At 42.6% G+C, this 26,708-nt stretch overlaps 1 protein-coding gene across 1 annotated transcript in view; it reads right to left on the reverse strand.

Moving 5' to 3' along the window:
• Window positions 1–5,337: 5,337 nt before the first annotated feature.
• LOC116898587 overlaps window positions 5,338–26,708 on the reverse strand; it is a 116,881-nt gene continuing 95,510 nt past the window's right edge. The window contains exons 8-12 of the mRNA XM_032899784.1: window positions 18,360–18,517; window positions 16,493–16,535; window positions 14,529–14,715; window positions 7,710–7,845; window positions 5,338–5,702 (exon numbers count right to left, since the gene is read on the reverse strand). Coding sequence (XP_032755675.1) covers window positions 5,603–5,702; window positions 7,710–7,845; window positions 14,529–14,715; window positions 16,493–16,535; window positions 18,360–18,517 — 624 coding nt within the window. The 3' untranslated portion in view covers window positions 5,338–5,602. The remainder of the gene's footprint in view (window positions 5,703–7,709; window positions 7,846–14,528; window positions 14,716–16,492; window positions 16,536–18,359; window positions 18,518–26,708) is intronic.

Genomic DNA, 26,708 nt, shown 5'->3' on the forward strand with positions numbered 1-26,708 from the left:
CTATTTGGAAAAGCAACGATTCTTCCTGCTCACTTCAAACGAACACGGAACTGAGCTGAAGAGTTTCCTAGACCCATTTTTAAATACATCCCCGACCCTCTATTCTTTCAAATGTGATTTATTTCTTAATTTGTTGGAGCTATGATTGATTGATAGAAGTCATTTTCTCCCGAGGAACTAGATATGAGAACAGACACAGCTGTTTCTTTTCTTTTTTTTTTTTTTAAGCAAAAATTCTGGACCAACAGGTAGATAAGAAACTGAAGACTACACATGGTTACTCTACATAGGACTGCTTTGCTCTGAAATGTTCTTTGCTTTGGACATTTCCTACCCAGTAGTGTCTTTTTCTCAAAATATCTGATTGAGGAAGTGGTTTCTGTCAGCACATCATGTTGATGGCAAACAACAGCAGCAAGTGAAGAGCTGCTGTCTGGGTTTCATTCTGGGTTATCACGCCAGTCAGGAGGCTCAGAATTCAAGTATCTAAAAGAGGATGCCGGCAGCATTTACCTGTACGAAGAAGTCAGTTATCTTAGAACTCTGAAGCTCTCTCTCTCAACACTGCTAAGGAGAAACTGAGCCTCCCGTCTGCGTTGCTGGATATCCCTTTGCTCTTATTCCTGACATAAAGAAGAGCTATCCCTTTCCCACTGATCATGATGGAGAATCATCAATGACAGCTCCTGCTGGTGAGGGTGTGGGGTCACAGCAGTCGGATGCAAGCTTGTACAAGCTACTATAAAAACCAAGAGGATGGGAGCCCATCTTCCTCAAGAGCCACTTAAACCACACTTGGGCATATACCCCAGTGGCTCTACATCGTCCTACAGAGACATTTGTCCAACCGTGTTCATTGCTATTCTGTCTGTAATAGGAGAAATTGGAAATAGCCTAGATGTTCATCGGCAGATGAGTGGATAAGAAAAATGCAGTTCATTTACACAACGAACTATTATTCACCTGTTAGAAATGAAATTATGAAACTCACAGCGAAAGGAAGGAAGCCAGGCCAAAATCATCCTAACTGAGATCAGTGACACCTCAGTCATCCTCTGAGAAGTTTCTTCTTGTCGTAGGTGGGAACTAACACAGAGAGGCACAACAGGGCAATGTGTAGAGAGTGAGAGACTTCAGAGAACTCAGTCCTAAACGGAGTGTCTTCTTTTCATCATCCAACCCCAGACCCCTCTCTCCTGGCGCTTAAGGATTGACAAGGAAGAGGAGGTGGGCTGATCAGAGACATGAAGTGCCAGGGTGGGGGGATTCCCAGTGGGGCCCCATCAGCTCAAAGGAGAAGGGGATGGGGGAATGGAAGAGTGGGGGATGGGGAAGGATTGTAGGAGAGGTTGACAGGGAGAGGGGTGGCGGGATGTAAAGCAAATGATCATAATAATAATAATAATAATAATAATAATAATAATAATAATAATAATAAAAGAGCTGTAGGTGGTTGTTGATGCTAAGGAAAGAGTGTCTTTTAGAAACCACAGGACTGATACTCATAAGAATTCTGAGACTGGTAGAACATAGTGAGCCTGCATAGATTCCCAGCATTGAGAAGGGGGAATATAAGATCCCACCCCTAACCAAGAAGCTATCTGAAGCTAAAACTTGCTTGCAAAGGAAAATTAATTTTCTCAGTGGAGTTTCACTGTGTATTAGCCACACTTCATGCAGGCCACATGACCAGGAGTTAATTCACCAACACAAAACAAACTCAATGGTATTTTTTGTAGACTTTTGTCTCTCATAATGCTATGTTTGGGCATTTTTGTCTTACTGTTTTTCTTTCTTGTATATTTTGTTTTCCATTTTTGTGTTTTGTGGTGTGTGTGTGTGTGTGTGTGTGTTTCTTATTTTATTTTTTTTTTGTCTGCTTATGTTTTGTTTGTTTTGGAGAAAGAGAGAGTTGAGAGGTCTGGAGGATCTGAGAGGAGTTAGGGAGAGACCAAGCTTGATAAGAAAACAGAATAAGAAAAAAATCCAGTTAAAATGTTAAAAAATTCAAAAGGAGGAAGATCAATGAACAAATATGCCTAGGTGTTCTCTACAGGTAGATAAGGAAGAGAAGATTACAGGGGCAGTAAACAGTAAAGGCTGAGTCTCTTCTGTCCCAGGCCCTGTTCACAACGCTCCTGGGGTATGTGACAGCATTATCTCTCACTCATTATCTCTCACTCATTATCTCTCACTCATTATCTCTCACTCATTATCTCTCACTCATTATCTCTCACTCATTTTCTCTCACTCATTGTGAGTGTGAGGTTAAGTTCTCTCCCGAAAAGTTCTATGGTTGTAAGTCTTCACGTTGGTCCAAGTTAGAGTTGAAACTCAAAATTAGCAGACTCAAATGTTTCGCATGATTAGATTATCAAATGGAGTTCTTTCATCTGCTTATAAGGAAGTTTTATTTATCATAAATATTAATAGCCTAATATTTATATGGGATTCTGAAGGCTTCTGGGTATATAGTAAGTACCATAGGTATAGACCTTAATCTTTGAAGCTGTCAAATGTTTGCTGCAGATGTACTTTCATTTTGCTTCAAAAGACAGACAAAATAGCTTTCTGGATTTTTTTTTTGCATATGTTTTACAAATACTGGCTATATCTGCCTTAGGGTAGTAGTCTGTGAAGAACTCATTGAAATAAAAATTTTCTGCCCTAAAATGGATTCCACTCTGAAAAGGCAGGTTTGAAAATATGAAAGAGTATTAATATTAGCCAGTGTTGGTGTCAGTGTCTGTGTGTTCATCCATGATGTAAAGTTATTGTAAGAACAGAGAGGCCACTTTTGGGAAAGTGCTTGTAAATGAACTGTTACACCCTGAGGTAGACAGACAAGTCATTGAGAAGGCCTTCCTGTGGTCTCTGGGTAAGCTCACATGATACACACACATCCAGGATGTTAGCTCTGGAGAAAACATTTCCTTCTCTCAAAAGTTTGGGGACATTATTGCTGCAAGCTCTCAAACAAACAGAAGGTGATCTGGGGACCAAGGACGACTGAAGGCCCTTTCTCAGGCTAGTGACATCATTGAGAAACTGAACTAAAATCTAAGCACTTCTTTCTTTAGAAAATAAACTATTGTGTTTTGGATGGTTATTCATCTGTCTCCACTGCATGTAACTCTAATGGGAGCTCCAAGTGCGGTGGTCTAGAGGTTTTCCTGAAGTGTGTGCACTGTCCACAGGAGTAGAACGATAATCAGAGCATCTCACGGGTGCCATGGAGAATTTTGTGAAAACATTAGGATATGGCAGTGGTTCTCAACCTGTGGGTCACAACCCCTTGCGGGGCAGGTACAACCCTTTCACAGCGATTACGTATTAGTTATCAGGCACGTCGGACATTGTACATTACAATTCACGACAGGAAGAGAATGAAGCAAAAAAACAGTTTTATGGTTGGCGGTCACCACAACATGAGGAACTGTGTATTAAAAGGTCACAGTATTAGGAAGATGGAAAACCACTGGGCTAAAGATTGGAGTTTCCTAGGAAGGTAATGGAACGTCGGGTTCTCCAAGGGATGTTGGTACTTGTAAGCCAGTCTTGGTGGTGCTCTATGGGGCCATATTGTGAGACAAGCAAGTTTGTTCTTTTATATCCTGTCTACATAGAATCTTGATGGATCTCTTCTCTATATTTTCCCACTAAACGCTCAGGATACAAGACGTGTGTGTGTGTGTGTGTGTGTGTGTGTGTTCCTGTTCTCAGAGACATGAGGTCTATGTGTAAGTTGACTAGTCCTCACTCATGACACTAAAGATCATCCTAAGAATCTACAGGTTACACACTTTTCTGGGACCTTTTCATAAGTGGTTGCGTTTGTTGAGTTTTCGTAGACACTTGAGACAGGAAAGACCTTATGTAAGGATGAGAGAGCTAAATCCAGGGAAACACAAGTAACCTCCCTCGGGTTATAACCAGAACAAGGTTGGGCTAGAAACAACCCTCTCCCCTGCCCCCAGCCACTTGCTATGCTGCAAATGATCTGTGTGTCTTTTCACCTCCCTGGTAGTCGATTGGTGGCAGTCAGGAAGGATGGCCCAGGATACGTGCTCACTACACATCTACTGGTTGACTGGACTTGTGGAAAGTGCTCCTTGATTTGACAAAAGGCTAATTCAAAGATGTAGGGTAAGATCTTGCTTATGTAGAGGACTGGTCCAATCCTCTTCCCTTCTCTTCACATCTATTGGAGATACAAACCTTCTGGCTGGATCTAGGGAAATATTGTTAGTCTTAGAACTAATAAGTGTATTTTGTTTTCCTTCCTGGATCACATCTCCTCATTCAGTAACACTCACTGCATGAAAATGCTCACCCCGAATTTCTTTTCATTTTAATGTCCATCGTTATTAAGGTCAGCTGAACCTTCCAAGAATAACAAGTTCGGGGCAGTGGCTCTGGGCTTTGAAGGTCGGTATCCTTCACGTTCAAAGAACTTGTGTGCATGCTTGAGTCAGAGGACACTGTATTCACATTTGACTGCGGTATCTGCTTTTGTTTTTCTCCCGCAGGGGAGAGTTCCAGGCCAGTGTTACAGTTGGCTGTGGTCACTAGCTGGCTCCCTAGTAACGGCACAGTTTGTGCATTCCATGGCCAGGATCCAGAGGGGCAGAAACACCACAGGGGAGCAGAAGTGCAAGCCCCAGGCTCTTGACATGAACATTCCTGATGATTCTGCTGAAAGACTTCATTATTGTCCTGGCAGATACTGAGAGAACGAAGGCACCGTTTTCAGGATGGAGAGCTATGTGCTATTAATTCAATGTTTTTTGATTACACCATTAAGTTGGTCGGAGCGTTACAGCTGCTTTTGGGCATGAGTTCATCTGGGCAACTTCTCCCAATCCAGGGAGTAAGTGCCACATCCTTATTTGTTTGCAAGTCTCCTTTATTTTAATTATGACAAATAACAGGTGCAGAAAGTATTTTTTGGGGGGGTGCCATATATATTTCAGGCACGGGGTAGGAAAGAACACAGGACAATAAATTGATTTTGTTATCCTTTCCACTTAAGATCATCTGGCAAAGAATAATATAACTTAAGTCAACATGAGATTCTTCCTTGAGATGTAAGGAATAACTTCTATAGGCTATTGAGAAGAACTCCACTTAAGAAGCCCTGGGAGAGGGATTAGGTCTATTTGTCCTAAGAGAGACTAACAGGATGACTTCCTTTGGCCAAGATACTCACACACCCTGTAAGAAATATCATTTCAATGATTTGAATTTTCTCTAATGTCCTGCTTCATGACCCAGAGATACCCTCCAAAGCTTGTGGCCAAATTCTGAATGAAAGATTTAAAGAAGAATATGAAAGATAAAAATAAGACAAATACATGTTTATTTATGCTTTCAAGGGCTAGAAAGAGGGGACTAAGCTATGCAGATGCAAATGTAAGTCTCAGAGGTTTGACATAAGTGCAGCACTCGAACACTGATATCAGGAAGTTGCTCCAAGATTTACGAACGTAAGGAGTAGATTCATTTGAACAACTGTGATTCAGGACACTGGAGAGAAATGCCTTGCCTCTTTCCTCAAGCTGGGAGCAGCCTCATGGAATCTGTCTTTTTAGTTCAAGTTTCTTCACATTCTGGTCTCCTCTAGAGGTCGATTCATGAACTCCTGAATAGCTTGGTCCAAAGGAAGCCATTTTTTGATAGATGTTTTCAAAGCTGCAATCCAGCTGCAAGAAAAAGAAACCACAGAACAGATCATTAAACCTGTCAGGCCCTGGGGAGATAAGATGTGACAAAATCCTTTAATTTATTTCCTAGTTGTTTCTCTTGGTGATTTATTTGGAATTAATGGGATAAATGAGCTCTGTGGATTTCAGGTTGACTGAGAAAGGAGAAATAGCAAGATGGCTGAATAATGAAAGTGGGGGTGGGGTATAGGAGAGAAGAAGATATTCGTAAGAAGTGATTAACGGAGTTGAGTGGTTTTCAAATTGCTAATAATATTTTGTAGTTCTCACTTAACTTTAAGCTTTGCTGATCAAAATGTACTACCATATCAGCAAAAAGTATTTATTAAATTCTAGAAACTGTACAGCCCTCCAGTTAATTCCCCTTTTCTTTCTCTTGCTTTCCTTTACCTGAACAGTTTTTTATGTAACATCGTTCCTAAGAGCAGATACTTTATTACTAGACGACTAGGAGTAACAACCAGAAACAGTTACCCAAGAGTATCTCCAACAGGCTGTCTCAGAGACACTAATAAATGGAGCTGTGGGTCTCTGGGTGTGGACTGTAATTTCTATAACTTTCTAAGCTCACTTTAGGCATAAGCGGAGTAACATGTAACTCTAAGTTCAATCCAGTTTTTGACTTTTCACTGTTAATGCTTTGAAATATCCAGTGGCTCAATGATTGTCTTTTACTGTTAAGACAAAAAGCTCTATGAATTTAACCGGCCCAGCTATTTAGCTGTGACAGAGAAACTGGTAGGTTTTATCAGACGGGACTTACATCAGCTCAGTGACCCTTGCTCCGCTGTGCTAGTCGGATGCTTACCCTCATTATCTGTTCGCCAGATGTCCAGGAAGAGAGTCATGGCAACTTGCTTAGCAGTGACACACCTGCCTCCTCCCCCAGAACCTTTTTTTAAAAGATTTATTTCTTTTTATTTATATGAGTACACTGTAGCTGTCAGACACACCAGAAGAGGATATTGGATCCCAGATCGTTGTGACCACCATTGTGGTTGCTGGGACTTGAACTTGAGCAGTCAGTGTTCTTAACCACTGAGCCATCTCTCCAGCCCCCAGAACCTCTTTCAAAGGAAAGGCACAAGCAACATCTACATAGAGGAAAAAAAAGGCATCCTCTAATCTCTTGCTAAGTGTCCATTTGAGGGAGATCCCTAAAAATCTCACCTTTGGAGTTTAATTTCTTTGTGTTTAAAATAATATTTCATATATATATATGAAATATATAAATTTAGTCATATATATGTATATATATATGTATATATACATATACACACACACACACATATAGTCATCAAGTGGCTTTACTAAGGAATTTTTTCATGACATCCTTGCAGTTGGGATGAAAAGAGGCCGGAGCAGTTGGGAGATTATTGTGATGCAGGTGAGAGGATGACTTGCTAGAGAAGCCGTGTGAGTGTTGATACTGAGCACCTCCTTCCTCACCTCTAGCGACATCAACATTCTTGTATTTCAGAACCATTCGAACAAAATGTTGCCTTGACAATGACAGCCTGAGATCGAATAGACCACAAATTAAATCCTTTGTATATCCTTCAGTGGCTTGAACTAAACAACCAAATGCAGATGGGACAAATCCATGCACACTGTGGGAAAAGAGACCAAGGGACAGATCTGTGTTTTACCCGATTGGGACGCACTTAATAATTATAGGTTAAAGATCTATGGGTTATTTACAAACTGTAAATGGTGTGGTTGTGTGCGTGCATGCGTGCATGTCGATGCCTGAGTTGTCCACTGTCTTGGCAGGAGTTCAGTTTATTTCCCTCTTCGTTTGGAGGGAAGAAGTGTCCCTAGAGAAGTCACTGAAGAAGGGATGAAAGAAAAATAATCCTGCAGGATCACAAAGACGAAGCTTGCAAAGAAAGCATAGATTTCCCTTAAGAGTGGAGTTGGAAGATCCGGGGATGCGTTTGTTTGTCAAGGCTGACGAGGAGGGAGGGACGGGAGGTCCTGGCTTACCGCTGATTTTCTGTTTTATTTTCTGCACAGAAGTAGAAAGTCTTGAACTCCTCGGATGAAGGTCTGAGCTCAATCACCGGCTGCTCAAAGCCGTGGGTTTGCTCGCTCACGCTGTACCCTTGTAGGTAGAGGCCACCTGCACAGGGTGAAAGCAAGGAAAACGAGACACACGCGTGAGAGCAGGGAAAGCACAGAAGGGAAAGGTGTCAGGGAAGGTGTTAGCCTTCTGGAGGTGAAGGGATGCGTTCCCACTCAGAGGTGGAAGAAGAGCTAACTTCAAAAGACGCCACACGCTGATCAGCGTCCAGCAGCAAGGCTGGTGGCAGAATTCGAACTTCTTGGTTGAACTTCTTGGTAAACAATCAGTGTTTATCTTCTCTGTGCTCGGATAAGCTTCTTCACCGGAAGGACATAGTTTCGAAATGAAATTTCCATTATCAAAGAGGAACAGCTGTAGTACCATCTAAGAAGAAAATTAAACAGTATTTCTTGGGGCAGAGTCATTAAAACATACTTTCTGAAGCAGGATGAAGGCTGCAGGCAGTTTTTACAACCCACACAGACTCTCGCCCTCTTTGCGTAGAGCCTGCAAATCCCACTAAAAATATGAACCCACGGGGTGATACTAAAATGCTAACTCGAATTAGCAATGAGAATAGATGGCTGATTATAAAAACTAATTTTCCTCTCATGAGCCTATAAATCCAAGGATACTGCTTGGTCTGAATTTTGTTCCCATTTTGAGGTTAGTAAGGATCTTGGTCTTGGAGAAGATTCTGGAAGGTTAAAACTCCTGTCCGTTTCTTCTGTTCTAAGGTGACCCAAATCTCAAGCAGAGACTCAGGCATTATTTGCAACAGTGATGGTGATAGTTTGTTCAGAGATTCGCCCCTCCTGGGTAACCTTGTGCCATACCTTAGCACCTCCAACACTGGCCACAGCGCACTTCACTACAAGAGCAAACAAGAAAGCACCATGCTTCACAGGAGAGTCTCTGAGGCGGTAACACGGCAATATGGACGGGGCACTTGACTCTGGCTTCCGGAAAGTCATTGTCACTATCAGCCCACCATAAGAGCAAGATGGGTATTTTCACTTTAAACAGAATGCAGGGTTTTAAACTTTAAGAATTAAACACGGGTTGGTTGATTAAAAAAAAAAATTAATGGTGGATGTAAAAGGTGATATCAGATTTCCGTTTTTAAATTTTCATTTGAAAAGAGTCCATTTTGGAACTCATGAGACAACATTGACTTCGGTAATGGACAGATCTCTCTTTTTTTTTTTTTTTTTCTAGCTTAGTTGGTCTCAGTGATCTGGTGCTTATCAATAGGGCGATACCCTTTGAGACTGGCTGACAGAAGAGGGGTGGACTGGAGGTAAAACAGCACAGTACATCATTACTGACTCCTCATGGGGCGGGTGCAGACCCATGGGCTTACTTTATGTGTAATATTTGTGTAATCATCAGCATAACTTTCGTTATGTCAGAAAGAAACACCCGTCCGTAAACAGTCGCTCCTTATCTGAGCCGCCAACCCAGCTGCTGGTTAGCCCCTCCCTCCTCCCCGTCTCTATGAGAGCAACCGCTCAGCACACGATCCTCCGTGCTTGCTCTCTTTCTCTTAACATAGCGTTTCCAGGGTTCGTCCATGTTACATATCAGATATTCATTAGTACTTTATTTCTTCTCTTTGTAGCATGACATTTCATTGTGCGGACATAGCACTTCACAAATCTGCTGCAGCTACGACTTGCTTTGAGATGGGAAGTCGTCGCCTTCAGTGTTGTAACCGCTGTGTGCTCCAATGGATGGCTCTACGCCCCTGCCGGTGGGGACAGGGATAACATCCACGGGTCACCAAACCAAAGACATGAAATTGGGACGGGGACTTAGAGGAAAGGGTGGGTTCGTGAGGAGGGAGAAGGATAAGAAAGGATCAGACTGTGTATTAGTCATCTCTCTATCGCTGTGGTAAAACACCATGACCAAGTCAACTCAGAATAAGAGTTTATTTGGGACTTTTGGTTCCAGCGAGTCATGACCCATGACAGTGGGGAGAACAGATTGACATGTGGCCGGAGCGGAAAGCTAAGAGCTTTTCCCTTGACCCACAAACAGGAAACAGAGATAATTGGGAATGGTAGTGGCTTTGTACCTCAAAACCTGTCCCCAGAGATACTCTTCCTCTAGCAAGGCCACACCTTCTAACCATACCCAAACAGCCAACATCTGGAGACCAGTTTTCAAATGCCTGGGACTTAGAGGAGACACAACACTCATACCACCACAAAGAGTATAACCAGTATCACTATATACATGCAGGACATAGTAAAAAAACAAATAGATTTTTAAAAATGAAAGAATGCAAAAAACAATTTTGGCGAAACCAAGAAAGCCTTGTAACCATTTTCCTAGTACCTTTCAGGGCATGTAATAATAAGTGGCAGGAAGCTGGTGACTGCAACCCCAGCACTTCATTTAAGGAAATTTCACTGGGTGGTTCATGCCTCTTTGTTATATTAGTAAAAGCAATAACCAGTCCAGTCCACTGTTAGCTGGATGAACTGTGTAAGCATTTGCATACCCTGTTTACTGTAATCCTGTAAAATAATCTTTCTGAGAAGTGCTCACAGACCTTGAAGTGGTTTAGAGACAAACAACAGTCGACAGGCATAATTTGTTATTTCGAGCTTTTTGCTGGAGAGAGATCAAAAGGAATGGGAGAGAAGGCCAAGGGCCTTCAGCCTTATAGAACAGCCCTTGACCAAGGGCCTTTTGAAATGTTATTAATATTACAGGGCACATGAGAGCCAGTAGTGTATTTTGCTAAAGGACAAATACCTCTCTTGACTCTTTGGTAAAGACAGCCATCTGGGAACAGAGGGGACGTCTGTCCAACTCCCTCAGTGCACAGGGGAGCTAGCAATATATACCCAGCTGAATGGGAGACGTGGGGTTAGTGCCTAATATGGTTCTTACTGGAGACCAGGGTCTCACGGTTTTCCACAGCTTGCTTTTCACCCCCGCTTACTTTTACTTTTTTTCATTTCTCTGATTTTTCCTTGTCTGCAGTATCTTTTCAGTGCTGTAAGAGGAAATGCCCTGCCAATAAAGCTACAGCTACATTCAAGACCACGTAAGACGATATGAGGTCTACCAGCCCCGAAGAAGAATCAGTAAACTAACCTTTAGCATATACAAAGCAGTAAAGAGGCTCACATGCTAAGTCAGAGAATAATAGCATGTGATCACTGCAGCCTGGTGTCAAGTTGGGAGCAATGGGTCGCAGCTGCGTTACAGCGGTAATCCGAAAGTGATAACTGTGAAATTTCTGTTTCTCTAGAGAATCCTGGCTAACACAAAGGACAGCTGTTTGTAGACTGTTGTTAGGGACTATGCTGGTTTAGTAAATTAGAGTTTGTAGGTCCTCCTCCAATAACCAGGATTCCAACAGCACTGAGAGTTAACTAGGTTTTGAGCACAAGACACGGTATCTCTCTTGCTGAGCAGATCTTAATGTGAATTACAGAGCTCTTGGTTACCACCAAGATATGTGTGCCTCTACTGGACCTCTGGGGATTTGAAATAGTTCACAAGTCCCAAGAGGTTTAGCAGTACTTAAATGCTTTTTTCTGAGTTTGGAGCAGTCTATGAATCTAGACTTAAACACTTCCTTTATATCTATGTAAATAATCTCTTGAAAATTAGTTTGGTTGGCTTGGTAATAATTTTGGTGTCTTAAAATAACATGCCAAGTCAGTGATGAATCTGTAGTTCTGTTTGATTTGCTTGCATTGACTCTTACTCTACTATCAGCTGTTAAAAGTGGAGCATGTAGCTGTATAAAAACAGCCCGCTCTATCCGTCTGAAAAGGCCTGTTTATCTCATCATAGCTATATGTTCATCTGGGTCACGCCCAAAACATCATTGTGACTAAGAGGAGAGCCATCCCACTCTTCATGCCAAATGATAGAACAATGGGCGAAGGAGTGATGTGACGTGAGCTTTCGATCCCTTTAAACATCCAAGAGAGTTGGAGTTGTCCCTAGATTCTCCCTTCCCATTTGGCATGTCTACTGGTCTTAGCCAAACATGAACATCAGTGCTGAAAAATAGAAATCAAATGGCTCAGGAACCAGAGGTCACATAGCAGACATTTCATGTGGAAACATGGCAGTACTAGTTGGTTTTATTAACAATTATAAGAGGATGATGGGAAAATGGCCCAGATTTAATTGTTGGGTAGGAGGGAGGTCAATACAGAAAGGGGAAAGAAGGTAAATAATACTGAAGATGGGTAAAAGGCCTTAAGGAATCATATCCTTGGAGATCTGTCTAAGAATTTCATATAATACTTATAAGTGTGTATACATACTTTTGTTTAATGAATGTGCGAGGTAGTTTTATGCCAACTTTACCCAAGCTAAATTCATCTAAAAGGAAGGAACCTCAATTTTAAAAACGCTTCCATAAAATGGGGCCATAAGTAAAACTGTGAGGCATTTTCTTAGTGATTGATGGGGGAAGGACCAGCCCATAGTGGTGGTGCCATCCCTGGGGTTGTGGTCCTGAGTTCTGTAAGGAAGCAGTCTAAGCAAGCAAGTAACAGCACCTTCATGACCTCTGCACCAGTTCCTGCCTCCCGGTTCCTGTTCTGTTTGAGTTCCTGTCCTGACTTCCTTCGATGATGAACAGTCGTACAAATAATACCAATAATACAAAAGCAACACAAATAAACCCTTTCCTCTCCGACTTGCTTTTGGCCATGGTGTTTAATCACAGCAATAATTACCCTAAGCCAATGAGGTTACAGCGCTTTATGAGATGATGCTTCTCCCAAGAACCGCAGAGCATCTAACGAAATTCTCTAACACCAGGCACGATAAACCTCCCTTTGAGTTGTTGCTCAGAGGATTCCAAGAGAGTCTACGAACAATATAGGCTATTGCTTCCCTTGATTGCCTTTCAGAAACTAAAGGGAAGTCTTTACTGCTGAAAAGGCCTTGTGATTTGACAAAAAGATTTGAGCTGGCTCTGATCACAAAGCTCCTCCCTTAGGACAAGTTTTATAGTACCAGGAGATGCTCTGCAAGCTGCCAGTGGGTGGGGAGAAGTAATCAATAGTTCTACCCAGCTGTGATACCTACGAACCACAACCATGACCAGTTTGTCAAGAGGTCCCTGAAGCTACAAGAGTGGCACTCCCGTCTGACTAGACTTAAGGCCTGCACAACAGAAGGGAAAGTACTGGAAACCAAGCCAACTCCCCAGGGTCAGGGAAGTCATAGCTCTTAGAAGAGAACCTCGTCCTGCCATTTTAGCAAAGCAGTAAGATTATGGATGGCATCCAAAAGCCACTCCAGATAAGTGCAGCTCTTGTCCTTCTTCAAGGAAGATTCTCTTCCCAGCAGAGTGAGAACCACAACTTGTCAAAATGTAGAGAATAATTGATCATGGAGTGCCCAGCTCCAGTAGATTCATCTACAATCTAAACTCCTACACCTAAGCTCGGGGAATATCATGGAGGAGAGGGCAGGAAGAGTTTAACAGCTAGAGAACCAGGAATTCTGCTGTGAGAGCCTGTCATCTAGAAATAATGGGGAAGTTTCACCCATGATACCTCAACAATATGGCTGCCTACATGGGACCTGTGAGTGGGGATAATGCCCATAGACATGCTAATGTGGGAAGGTGAAGCCTTCTTCTAGACAGAGAACTTTTTAGTTTTTAGAAAGAGACTATGGCAAACAACTAAGACTGAGGAAAGAGGGAGGATTAGCCTTCCCCATGGATGAAAGCCTAATTGCTTATTCGCTACCAAGTAGTCAGCCCTGAAATCACACACACACACACACACACACACACACACACACACACACACACACTCACTCATACACTCACACCACTAGACAAGCTTAGCTTGTGTGTGTGTGTGAGTGTGTGTGTGTGTGTGTGTGTGTGTGTGCGTGTGGTGTAACAACAAAAATTAAATAAGACCACGAATTTAAGAGTGAATGAGAGGGTCATAGGAGGGGTTGGAAGGAGAAGAAAGAAGGGGGGTAAATCGTATAATTATATTTCAATTAACATTTTAAAATACATAAGTTAATTAAATAATCTTTTTCTAAATTCAAGAAAGTCCTTATTTTATTTGTCATATGATCTTTTTATAGCTGTATCCTTTGAATAGCATATATATGTATATATATCACCTTATAATAATGTAAAGCAAAGCTAGGATAAGCAGATGGAATATGTATGAGAGTAGCATCTTGTGTATGGACCACCAAATGTGGAGCTGATATTATTCCCATCGCAGTGCCCTGGCCTTGGCCTTCACAGCACTCTTGTGTAACAGTCAGCTGCTACTTTCATTTTATAAGCAAGGAAAGTAGATTGTGGAAAGTTGAGTCCACTGACCCCGAGAAGCAGATGTTGACCTCCAAATTAGGAAGATGGAGTAAAGGATGATGTTTCAACCCAAGACAATGATGTGCATTGCTTTGGAAAGCCATTGGTGACCAAAGGAATGAGTTTGTGTTTTACCGTCTGGACTCCAAGCGTGAAGCCTTAAGGCCACTGGCTTCAGGGTTACCCTGGCTGTTCAGACCTCAGTAGGTGGCTTACTTCTCCACTTCTAGCCACTCTTCTAATTTGCTAATAGAACAGTAGCTGTCCAACCTTGCCTCTTCTGCAGAGGGTCCGTGGGCAGCTGTCTTATGTGAAACAATGTTACAGGAACTTACAAAGGTTCAGTAGAGCTAAGGCATCCTTCCTGTTACTGTAACTATTTCAAGTGATGTGGATTCCTTACCAGACGCCTGAGTAGAGCGGATGCTAGCATAGAAGTACAAGCAGCCATCCTTCAGGATGCAGTAGTGTTGGATCCATACATCAGTGCTTTTCTCCAGCTGGTGCAGAAGGCCCAGACATTCAGGGTGCTTGATAGCCAGAGGCGGGAGGCTGCTGTTGTGCGCTGTGACATCTTCCCAGACGTGGTTCTGCAGGTGTAGCACAAGGATATGTGAGTAATCATCAAGTCTTTGACCCGCACAGCGGTGACGTGGGCTAAGTTTTGTTTAGCATTAGGGAGCCGCTGCCCCAATCGTTTCTATTGCTAATATAATCTCGAGACTTGAGTAACTACCTAATTAAGCCCTTGATCAGAGAACTCCCTCTTTTCTTTGGCTTCTATTGTATCCTGAAGCAATCAAGAGCATCAGCTGAAGAGCAGGAGATTGGGAATCGGGAGCCAATGGGCGTAGGTACCTCTATCGTTAGTAATGTGTCTGTTTATGAAGTGCTGGTCCGATGTGTGGCTTCTCACATCACAGAGGCTGCTCTCAAAGGCCTGGTCCCTGGTATGTCCACTATGAATAATAACAGCCCCTGGTCTGTGCCTGTCTTTATCTGAAGCCCCACATGTGCAGCAGAACAAGCTAACTGCTCCAGGCCAGCTCTAGGCCTTGGGCTCTCACGGTCACTGAGGTGGAAGACTGATGATAAATGAAGACCCTGTAACCTGGAGGGCAGCCCTCAGTCCGCAGGCCTGGGAAACAGGCTCTTTCTGAGAACTCTGACCCACGGCCAGGAGCCCGGTGTTTTATCTCTTCATCAGAACCGGCCTGTGATTGCCAGTTTCTTTTTGTTCGGTTTTGGTTTTGCCCTTTCGGTTTTCTTTTTTTTTTTTTTTTAACAAGGCAGTGAAAAGCTAGCGGAGTGCAGAGCTTGCTGTATTCTGTGCTGTGAAGTGGGATCCTGCTGGGAGTTTGGCTGATCATTTTTTTTTTCTTCACTTGCTGCAGACACTCTGAGTGCATTAGCAGAATAGATGCCTCTTAGAAGTACCCAGGCTCATTACGGTGCTGTGTTGGAGGGACGGGTGAATGTGTTGAGCGCTGTGTTCTGGGTAAAATGAAATACGAGCCCCACTTTTCATTATATGACAATGCTTGAAACTGTTCTTAAAGGACAGTTTACAAGGCAAGGACACCCAAGCCCCACCCTGAATATCTGCCAATGTGTAAACTCAGAATGTGTAGAGAGGTGACAAGTACACGCCATCTTATGAGGGAATGAATGATTGCATTAAATAAAATATCTATGCTCGTTACAAATCATTACATCCACAGTATAAAATGAAATAGTCGTGCACCGAGAGAGTGTTCTCCAAAACGTGTTATGGTACACACTCAGAAAGAGGGGCTGCCCGGTCTGAAGTGATGGCTTAACTGGTGATGTAATAAAGTCATCTAACGGTTTATAAGTAAAAGCCTAACAGAGTGCTATTGCTCCAAAGTTGACGATCATGGACGTGCAAGAAAAGTGCAAAGGGGCTAACTCGGGGACAGAGCAGGGATGAAAGCATTATTGAGTGTCTGGAAGCAGCACCCTGCATCTCTGACAAGCCGCTCAGACAGCAGCCGCATCCCAAGACATCCGGGAGATCCAGAGAGCGCAAAGAAACAGCGGCGCCGTTTTCTCACTACTGTGGGCTACTGCTTGGCTTTGTGGGAATCAGAAATTACGACCCCGTGTGACTCCACCCCAAATCTTCTGGGAGGGATGTCATAAAAACTCATGAAAATATGAAGAACGGCAGGGCTGAACGCTCCCCTCTCGACTGGGAGGGAAACCCATTTGATGCCAATCCTTTTGCCAGCATTTAGAACAGATCTAAGACATCTCCGACTGGGCTACAGGGTATCTACCTTGCACTTTCCTCCTCTGGAGGGAAACAAACCAAACACAGAGACCAGGATTCCCAGGAACCCTTACCTGGCGGACAGGACGGGCTGCTTTCTGCATTGCCTCAAGCCACCTGAAAGAGTAACAGGAGAGGGGCATTCCACTGGGGACCGTGGCACTGGGAAGGGCTCCCTACTGGCTAGCCTGTCCTTCAGGCAGAGCCGTCCTGAGCCTCAAATGTGTTTCATCCCTCCTGGGTGAAGGTGACTTGTTCTTGTAAGTTTAAATTTGGTATGTGGCAGAACCTTTCCCCATTAGGCATATCTAAAGTAAAATTCACTACTGTTTTATTTTCATAAATAACTCCCTCGGTCCCACGTTTACAATTGTACCTGGGGAATCTCCCGAGATTCTTCTCAACATTCATTTGGCATTCAGATGAACAAACACACTGCCCTGTTAGTTCCAACTTGGTATTGAGTTTTGCTTACTTACTTTTTTCCTTTTGAGATTATAATTATAACGCATCTCCCTTCCCTTTTCTCTCTCCAAACCACTCCCTGCTCTCTTTCAAATCCATGGCCTCTTTTTACCACTAATTGTTAATGCATGCATATATATACATATATATATGTGTGTGTATGTATATGTATGCACATATACATGCATACATATATATACACATATTCTTACATATATACATATGTTCTCAAATGTAACCTGTTCAGTCCATATGATGTAGCATGTATGTGTGTTTTCAGTGCTTACTGCCTGGCACTGGTGTTCTCTGGGGAAGACTGTGTCTTTTTAGCTGCCCACAGTGTTTGTGCAGGGCTGAGGCCTTTGGGGCCTTGCCACCCCTCCTCTAGTGTGTCTATTGATGTCATCTTTGTTCAGCTCACATGTGGGCAGCCAGGTTGGTGAGACTTCATAAGTGTGTCCTCTGACGTTGCTAGGAGACACAGTTAAATAATAAACTCCCTGATCTTTTGGCTCTTCAAATCTCTCTACCTTCCCATTTATATACTTTTGAGGCCAAAGATGGGCTCTTCATTATAAAAACAACCCACAGGAATATTAAAATGCACCCTAGGCATGTCGTATATAAATAAAAGCTGTTCATATCAGACTACCCTGGTAGTCCTTTACTATATGTTTATTTAAATATACAATATTCCATAAGTAGGGACAAGATACTTTCTGCCCAAGATGTTTCTGACCTAGTACTCTCTTTAAGGTTAAAGCTGGGAGAAGGAAGCGTTCATTTAGTTTAGCCATGTTGGCACACTGTCTTCTCTACTGACTTTCTGCTCTGCAGGATGTCCCACTCCTCACTTGAGCTGGTCAGTTCCTTCATTATAGCTTTCATTTGGCTCACTGAAACATCCAGTGAGCTCCATTTCTCAGGGAGACATGTCCAGTGCGTATCTAATGGTCAGAACCCACTGTTATCTTCGTGGACTGCAGGAACACTCTCTATTTGTGGAGTATGTGCTTACACATTGTCAACAGACTTTCCCACCCAAAGTCCTATTCATTTCATCTTCTTCATGCTTCGTTTAGCTCATCTCACTATCGTGTGTTGTTCCATACTTTGCTTCCTCATTTTATGCCAGTAACGATCTGTCTTACAAGACAGATCTGGCGGTTTGCTAGAAATGAGAGGTATGCACAGTTATGGAGCTGTGGCTTTCCTGAGCTTTCCTCTCTTTAAAGAAAGGAAGGAGAGTTGCAGCAGTCACGTTATTAATAGAGTATGCTCATAGTCTCTGGAAATTCTGATTGGGATAAAAAGGAGAAATAACGACATCCCAAGCTTCCTGTACTTAATACAACATACACTACCACTTTTTTGTCCTTTTTCTTATTTCTGCCTCCGAGACTGTGCAAGTCTACTCTTTAGGAAACATTCCCCCTCTAGAAGTGAAAGCAGAGAGGCCTGAGATAACTGAATCACCTCTTCATCTCCTGGTTTGAAGTCGCACAGAGGCAGAATGTTTTACTTCCGGACTGAGGCATGCAGTTAAACACAAATGGTTTTCCCAAGCTGTTGTCGATATCAACTTCTGCTCCTTCTAATTTTATTACATCTACAGGTGGCCACTTCCCTTCATCCTGTAATTAATAAAGAAGGTGATCAGTTAAGAGAGAAAATGAAAAAGAAGGGAATTCCACAATGGTTATTTTAAATTGATTATTTTTCCTTTAACATGAAAAGAAAGTAAAACACATTCAATATACGGCGAAGTAGTTTAAATTATCTGTATGTAATTTTTAAACACCTGTTGAATAGTCATGCTTTTTTTGAATTTTATTGGTTATTTTATTTACATTTTAAATGTTATTCCCCTTCCCAATATCCCCTCCACAAACTCCCCATCTCCCCCCATCCCCCTACTTCTATGAGGGTGCTCCTTCACCTGCCCACCCATTCCTGCCTGCCTTAGCCACTAGCATTCCCCTATGCTGGGTCATCGAGCCTCCACAGGACCAAGGAGCTCCCCTCCCATTGATGTCAGACAAGGTCATCCTCTGCTACATATGCGGCTGGAGCCATGGGTCCTTTCATGTGTACTCTTTGGTTGATGGTTTAGTCCTTGAGAGCTTTGGGAGGGTCTGGTTGGTTGATGTTGTTCTTCTTAGGGTTGCAAACCCCTTCAGCTATTTCAGTCCTTGCTCCATTGGGGTCGCATCTGCATCTGTATTGGTCAGGCTCTAGCAGAGCCTTTCAGGAGACATGCATAGCTGTTCTTAATATGAGCTTTATTTATGCCCATTTGGGAAAGTATTATTAATGCCAGCTTTCCTGTCACGAAAACAGGACATCAAAAGAAGCCTGTATCACACAAGTATACCTGGTCATGATGTGACACATCTGGAGAGCACCTATACTGTGGGTTCCATGCTTACTAAGTGTCAGGCGCCCTGCTAAATTGTTCCCATCCATCCATGAGTGGACAAATGCTCATCAAACAATTATCTTTATCTTCTCTATAATACATCAGAAAACAGTGCTACAAAAACACTAAAGAATATTTTTTCTATAAAGGACATTTTAACATACTGTGATATTAATGTAAAACTAGAATAATTTTTACTAGTAAATTGTTCTTTTACTTTATAGTTCTTTCTTAAAATCTTACCATCCTTATTCCTCTGTGTTTTACCACCTCTGCATGGAGATGCAGCTTACCCAGCATGACTTCATCACTGTATAGTTACATATACGGACATTACCCTTGAGTAAACTTATGGAGAGAGGAAACCACCATTGTCACCTAGTTTCAGAATACTCCCATTAACCTCTACATTTCCTTGGAGCCTATTTTCAGTGAGTTGCTACCATTTCCCAAGCCACAGATAAACAGACATGTTTTGGCCATTATGCATCCACCATTCTTGGGTGTTCAGTATGAGTGGAACTGTATAACTTGTGATTTTCTCCCTTAGTGTGATGTCTCGAAGTGTCTAGCTTGCAGCAGGAATTAGCACTTCATTCTTTTTAAAGACTAGATGGCTTTCTATTGTAGGAGATGCCACATTTTGTTTCTCCATGACTAAGTTGACAGATTTTTTTTTTCTTCTGGCGTGGGGCTATTTTGAGTAGCACTTCTGTGCATATTTATATACGTGCCTTTGGTATATAGGTGAATACATGCAGGGATATTCTCCAACTACAAGTATTACCTCACACTTCTGCAGTGTTCTCAAGCGATCTGTGCTCTGATTGTCACACCAGCTTTCTAGAGGAAGACGACTAGATTCAGTCAGATGCCTCAGCGTCACAGGAATGAGTGGCATAGAAGGAGAATATGATTCCAGCAGTGGCTTTCCATGCTGCATCATCTTTCAAACGTCTGCCTTCTGGGATCACTGGGATATGGGACTGTCGGCTTTTGGGATCAATATTCAACGCATGCGTTATTCAACGTTTTGGTTACTTAGTTACAATTCCAGGAACATTTTAAAGTTGAATTAGAAATGGAAACGAAACCTTAAGGACCTTCGGTGCTCATTTGCTGAAAGCACTGGGTCTGCCTTGCGTGGACCTAGTGTACAGACAGGGAGAATCTGGCCTTAGTGTCAGGGTTGCTTGATTACTCAGGAAATGTCAGGGTCCTTCCACGCCCTTTGATGTAGGAGAATTTGACAAAGTTTACTTGTGGCCCACTATACAACCAGGATGAGAGCCTCTAGTCATTGAAGAGGTCTTCCCTGCTCACGCAAGTCACATGTGCATGAGACGAACGAATGACAACTTAATGGCTACTTTCTCTTACATGCTATGCATCATGGCCGTGTTGGCATTTTTACTGATCTTAGCTGCTGTCTCATGTCTCCCATTGGTGAGCCTTCCGTGTCCCTGGCAGCAGCTGCAGTGACACTTTGGTTCCAGGGCACTGCAGCAGGAGCGTGTTCTTTTGCAGCTGAGCTTTCTGCGCCTGGCGCTCTACCTTGACTTCACTGGTGCAAGAGCATTTAAGTCCCTCTCTTGGTGAGGTCCAGATGTTGAAAAGGAGACTCCGCTCACTCTAACTGTAAGGCTGCTGTGTCGGCACCACTCCCACCAGTCAAAATTTATCTCTAGAAAAAGAAGAACTAAAATCCAGCTTGTATCTTATTGTCAAGCTTTAAAACTGACTTCCTTAAGTAGGATTCGGTCTTTTAGCTTGGCAGTGACTGTTAAGTTGATTCTGTGTGATCCGATCCCTTCCTCACTGCTCTGCCAGAAGTCCCTCTTAGCTCGGATGGGGCAATGAAAATGTCTCCAAGGCTACATTCGCCACAACTTTCTATTCTTTTGTCCAGGGCACAGAAATCCGCTGGCAGCTCTCTCTCTGTTCCCGGTTCACAGGTTCAGCTGCTGCCTGTGTGCAGGATTGATTAAAATAGCACAGATGCCGAGGGGATTTAAATAGGAATTGTTTAGTGATGTCCGAAGGCTATAGACCGAGAATAAAGGAACCCGGGCTGTTTGTGCCGGAGGTCCTTGGATAATGTTGGCGTTTTCTCTCATGGAAATAATATTTTTTACAGAATGAATTCCAAAGGTCAGACTGTCAAGAAAAGAGAAACACCAAGCAATAATGAGGACAAAACCCAACTTAGAGGGAACAAACTGCTAAAATAGATTTTATTTTATTTTATATTTTTTTAATGCAGAAGAATGAAGACAAGGGCATTTGTGTGTTTGTGAGGTTCCCTGCTAAAAAAATCAACCTACCTACAGACGCCTTTGAATTTTTTGTTTTGGTCAAAACTTCAGTTTGAACATGAAAAAAAATTGTTATCGCCAGCTCTCCAAGTCTTCAAAAACAACAACAATAACAACAAACAAACAAACCAAACCCTCCAAAACAAAGATGAAGATACAGTGTGTATGTTTTATTTTTTCTGGAGGTACAACCCTGAAAACCCAAAGACTTGTAAGGAGGCAGGGAAAGGCATCTTTAACCATGAGAAAAAGATCATTCCGAGTGAAGAAAATGAGAGATAGATCTAGACAGGAAGGAGGCTGGTCTTAAAGGGAAACATCTTATGAAAGGGTGAATGAAGTGGACAGCTGAGAGGATAGGAAACTGGAGAGTTGGCGCAAAGCTGACCTTCAGAGCTTTGTTAATGACACTGAGCAGTCTTTGTCCCTAGGTGGAACTTTGGAGCGCCTGCTCCTGGACCACAACTAAAATCACCCTCCTTGATGGCCTTGAGAAGATGCATATGATCAACCAGACTCTTGGCTCAGGACAGCAGCAAAGGGTGTGGTGAGAAAGAAGTGGGAGCGGGAGGAGGAAAGATTTCAATGTTGTGTCTGTTGTCATCATTGTGTCCTGGACAAAGGAAGTCCTGACTCTTGAGGAACTACAAGCTCCTCCCTGCATTGTTTGACATTATTTATGTAGCTATGCATTTATTCCTTTCTTTCTTTCTTTCTTTCTTTCTTTCTTTCTTTCTTTCTTTCTTTCTACCTTTCTACCTACCTTTCTTTCTTTCTTTCTTTCTTTCTTTCTTTCTTTCTTTCTTTCTTTCTTTCTTTCTTTCTTCCTGTACTTATTTGTTTATTTGTTTGCTTGTGGTTTCATCTTTCGTCTCCAGGTAGGCAAGACCCAATAGAAATGTCAGAAATCACAAAGTTAAATAGGCACGAAAATCACACCCTTGTTTACAAGCAATGAGCTTCCCAGTTGAAGCTTCATGACTTTTGTTCTTATTTTGATTGGGTGGCAGGGAACAAGACCAAACCAAACCAAACCAAACAAAAACCCACGAAGGCCAACTGACCTCCTCTAAATTGGCAGCCACCCACCTTTTCAACAGAAGCACGACCATAAGGTTGTTCACCTTTCCCCATAACTGTGGCTTTCTCTGATTGTACACAAATCCCTGGCTGCAGATGTGACGTCAACAGAGGCCACTGGCTCCAATGGAGAGTTTTGTGCTTTCTTTCTGCAGTTTGCCTGGAGTTGGGAATCGGGTTTTCAGTGTGATAAATACCGGCTGACTGCACCATGTTGTTTCCTGGCAGCAGTAAGACTCCAGACTCCGGGAGGCCCTGGGAGCCCTTGCAGCTAAAGTAGCTTGTCATTGGACAAATCCTGATGCTATGCCCAGACAAACAGGTTTTCTTTTTCCTTCTGGAAAGTTAGCCAAAGGGAGGTTTGCCAATAGTATTTGAGTTGGGGCTACCCAAGTTCTACAGCTTTGAAGAGAAATTTATGTTCTCAACTGAATCGCTCATTTGTTAGCATTTCTTCTTGGTTCCTAAATTGCCCTCAGAGGATAACTAGTACCATACAATACTTACCATTACAAAAAAAAAATAATAATGAAGAACTGGGTATGGTGGCATATGGCAGGGCATGAAGACAAGATTAGCAAAAGTTTGAGGCAGGTCTAAACTATATAGGGAGTAGAAGGAAAGCCTGAGGTGTGTGTGTAGCAAGGCCCTGTCTCAACACCCACTATTGAAAAAAATAAAAATAAAAACATCTATGAAACAGTGCAGTGGGTTTGACAGCCTGAAAGCTATGGGTACAGCCACTTAGGCGTCTGCACCGAAAGCACTTAGATGAAATGCTCGCCTTAAAGGGTCGTGTCTAAATGCAGTGCACAAGAGTGCTTGCTTTTCCTCAGAGGAGACAGTCCAAGGACTCCAGTGGATGCCTGAAACAGTGAGTGCAGAACCCTGACCGTAAGCATTTTACAAGCCTGGTATGTGGAGTGTGGCCACCGAATACTAGACTATGTTGATCCTTCTGAGTTTTGTGTTAGTCATTTACATCAATACTTCCCTACATGAAGAACACGACACCCAGGACTCTACGACAGTGGATCTGATCATTGACTTACAGGTGGTAATACATAGAGTGTAGACACACTGCCAAAACGCATGATTTATGTCCAGAGTGGGATGCAGTTGGATGATAAGATATCACATTACTCCGAAAGGCATGCTGTACAACATGAATTATTTATTACTGGAATTTTCCATTTAGGGTTTTTTGAAACACAATTGACTGTAGGTAACGGAAACACTGAACCCTCAGAAAGTAAAACCGTAGTTAAAGGGAGGACTGTCATACTGTTTCTTTGTAGAAAGGCTCTACAGTCAGAGCAATGGACTCTGAGCCTCACGATACTCCTCTCTGTGTCCCTCCAATGACTTGCTGTTGACTTCGTCCTCACCCCATGCCTCAATTTCTTATCTGCAAAATGGGATCATTGTAAGAGTTGACACTTGTGGAAAGTTTTTAAGATGATGCCTGGCATTTCAAACATGATATATAGATATTTGTGCTAAGAAACTCCTGCCACCCCCAGTCAGAGGCTGATTCCACTACAGAGAACCAGGCCATTACTGCTGAGCTGCTCATGGGAGGTAACTTCTGGAACTTTGCCACGCCCTGTCTCTCCCAAGCCTGGCCATTCCTCCGCCAGTCTGTGACTCCTGTATCATCTGCTAGCTGTTACATTGGGCACTCAAGTCCTGCCTGGATGTTAGTGTTAGACCAATTTCTGATTAGGCATCTCACTTATTTATTTGTTTATCTATTCATTCGTTCATTCATTCATTCATTCATTCATTCATTCATTCATTCATTGTATTTTTCACAATTTGGGAGCTTGTCTTGCAAACGCTAGGCAAGCGCTCTGCCGCTGAGCTGCAAGTACTCTCTTACTCGTGCCAATTCTTCCTGCTCTCCTTTCTGGCCTCGTTCTCTGATTGCTGGATCCCCCCCCCCCAAGGTTAGTGTTTTCATTCCCTGTAATCACCGGTTAAGCATTGTGCCCTTGGTGGGAAAGAAATGTCTTAGCCCTGTTCTAGTTTGCAATGGGTTCCGATGTTTATCTACAGACATGATGGGTTACCCCGCCTCTTTGAGCATAGGAAACATGCCTCTCTGCCCCCTCTTTTTAGAATTTTTATTTTTTATTTTCATTTATTTATTTATTTATTTTTGCTTTCTGCAAAGTGAATTGATAGCGTGAAAGGAAAATTCTGCTTTGCTTTTGAAGCCTCTGCCCCAGTCCCATCATTTCTCCCTGACAGTAACTTTGCTCCAGACATTTGGTTCACCTAGAGCTTAGTCCTGAATCCTCTGCCTTTCAAAGTGTGGGCTACAAGTCACAACCTAAAAGGCTCTGACGCTACGTTCCAGGATTCTGGACACAGAGATCAACCAGTTATGTATGAGAACTTAGCTTCTCTGTGTCGGCTTTTTGACTGTTTAGTATGACAAACCTTCTGAGTCTGGTGGATGATTGAAAGAGCCTAAGTAATGCTGTCTTTTCCTGCTCTGTGGCCTTGAGACGTTCTCTAGCGTTAAATGCAGCTTGCCCAGGGCTTTTCCCTGACTCTTATTGTGGACAAAAACTGGCGCGGTGGTGATTCCCAGATGATTCAAACCTGTGTGCTAGTCTAGATTTTTGCTCTGTGTGCTTTTCTTGTATGACTTCAAGTTAGACATTGGATAATCTGCTTTCGCTCCCATAAGAATTACTCAAAAGTACCCTGGACTCCTGAAAAAGAAAGTTTCACCAGCTGCCAGATCCGATAGAATCCCACAATCCACATGCTTTACTCTCCTGCACTTCCTCCTGTTGAAGCATCAGCCATGGCTTTCTGATACTTTGAAAGTTCTGATGACCGCCCTGATGCAGAGCTCCTGTTCTCTTGGCTTCCTGCCTGCATCAGTCACCTGCTTCCCTTTCCCCGCTGGATGTGCTGCATACCTGCATAGCAGCCCTGGTTCACCTGAGCACTGTTATTTTGTTTTTTGTTTTGAATCTGTTGCCCCAGAGATGGCGGATTGGTTTTGGCTGAGCACCCTAGCTACACTGAGCCAAAACAAATGTTTTTAGTGATTTCTGAACACTCCCTTCCAAATGTGTCTTTGCTTTGAGTAATTTTTTTCTTCTGTCTTAAGATACCTTTTAGGATGGATTGATCAATGGAATGGAAGCAAAGAACCCAGAAATAAATCCACACACCCGTGGGCACTTGATATTTGACAAAGAAGCCAAAACCATACAATCAAAATGGAAATCATCTTTAATAAATGGTGCTGGGGTAACTGGATGTTTGCATGTAGAAGAATGCAAATAGACCCATATCTATCCCCCTGCACAGCGCTCAAGTTCAAGTAGATCAAAGACCTCAACATAAAACTAGATACACTAAATAAAGTGGAAGAGAGTGTGGGGAATAGCCTTGAATATACTGGCACAGGAGACAAATTTCTGAAGAATCAGACACTAAGATCAAAAATTAATAAATAGGATCTCATGAAACTGAAAAGCTTTTCTAAGGCTAAGGACACATCAATAGGACAAAATGGCATTCTATAGTAATGGGGAAAGTTTTTCAACCTGACAGAGGACTAATGTCCAAAAGATATAAAGAACTGAAGAAATTAGACATAACAAACCAATTGAAAAATGAGGTACAGACCTAGGCAGAGACTTGTCAAAAGAGGAACCTCAAATGGCTGAGAAGCACTTAAAAGAAATGTCCTTAGTCATTAGGGAAGTCAGAATGACTCTGAGATTCCGTTCTACACCCACCAGCACGGCTAGGATCAAAAACTCAAGTGATAGCACCTGCTATTGAGAGGCGCAAGGAGAACACGCCTCCATTGCTGGTGAGAGGACAAACTTGTATAACTACTTTGGAAATTGGTTTGTCAGTTTCCCAGAAAATTAGAAATAGTTCTACCTCAGGAAACAGCTATACTGCTCCTGGGCACATACCCATTCACCATTCCACAAGGGCACTTGTTCAACTATGCTCAGAGCAGCTTTATTGATA

The sequence above is a fragment of the Rattus rattus genome, chromosome 4 (genome assembly GCF_011064425.1).
Source record: "Rattus rattus isolate New Zealand chromosome 4, Rrattus_CSIRO_v1, whole genome shotgun sequence".
Classification (NCBI taxonomy): Eukaryota; Metazoa; Chordata; class Mammalia; order Rodentia; family Muridae; genus Rattus; species Rattus rattus.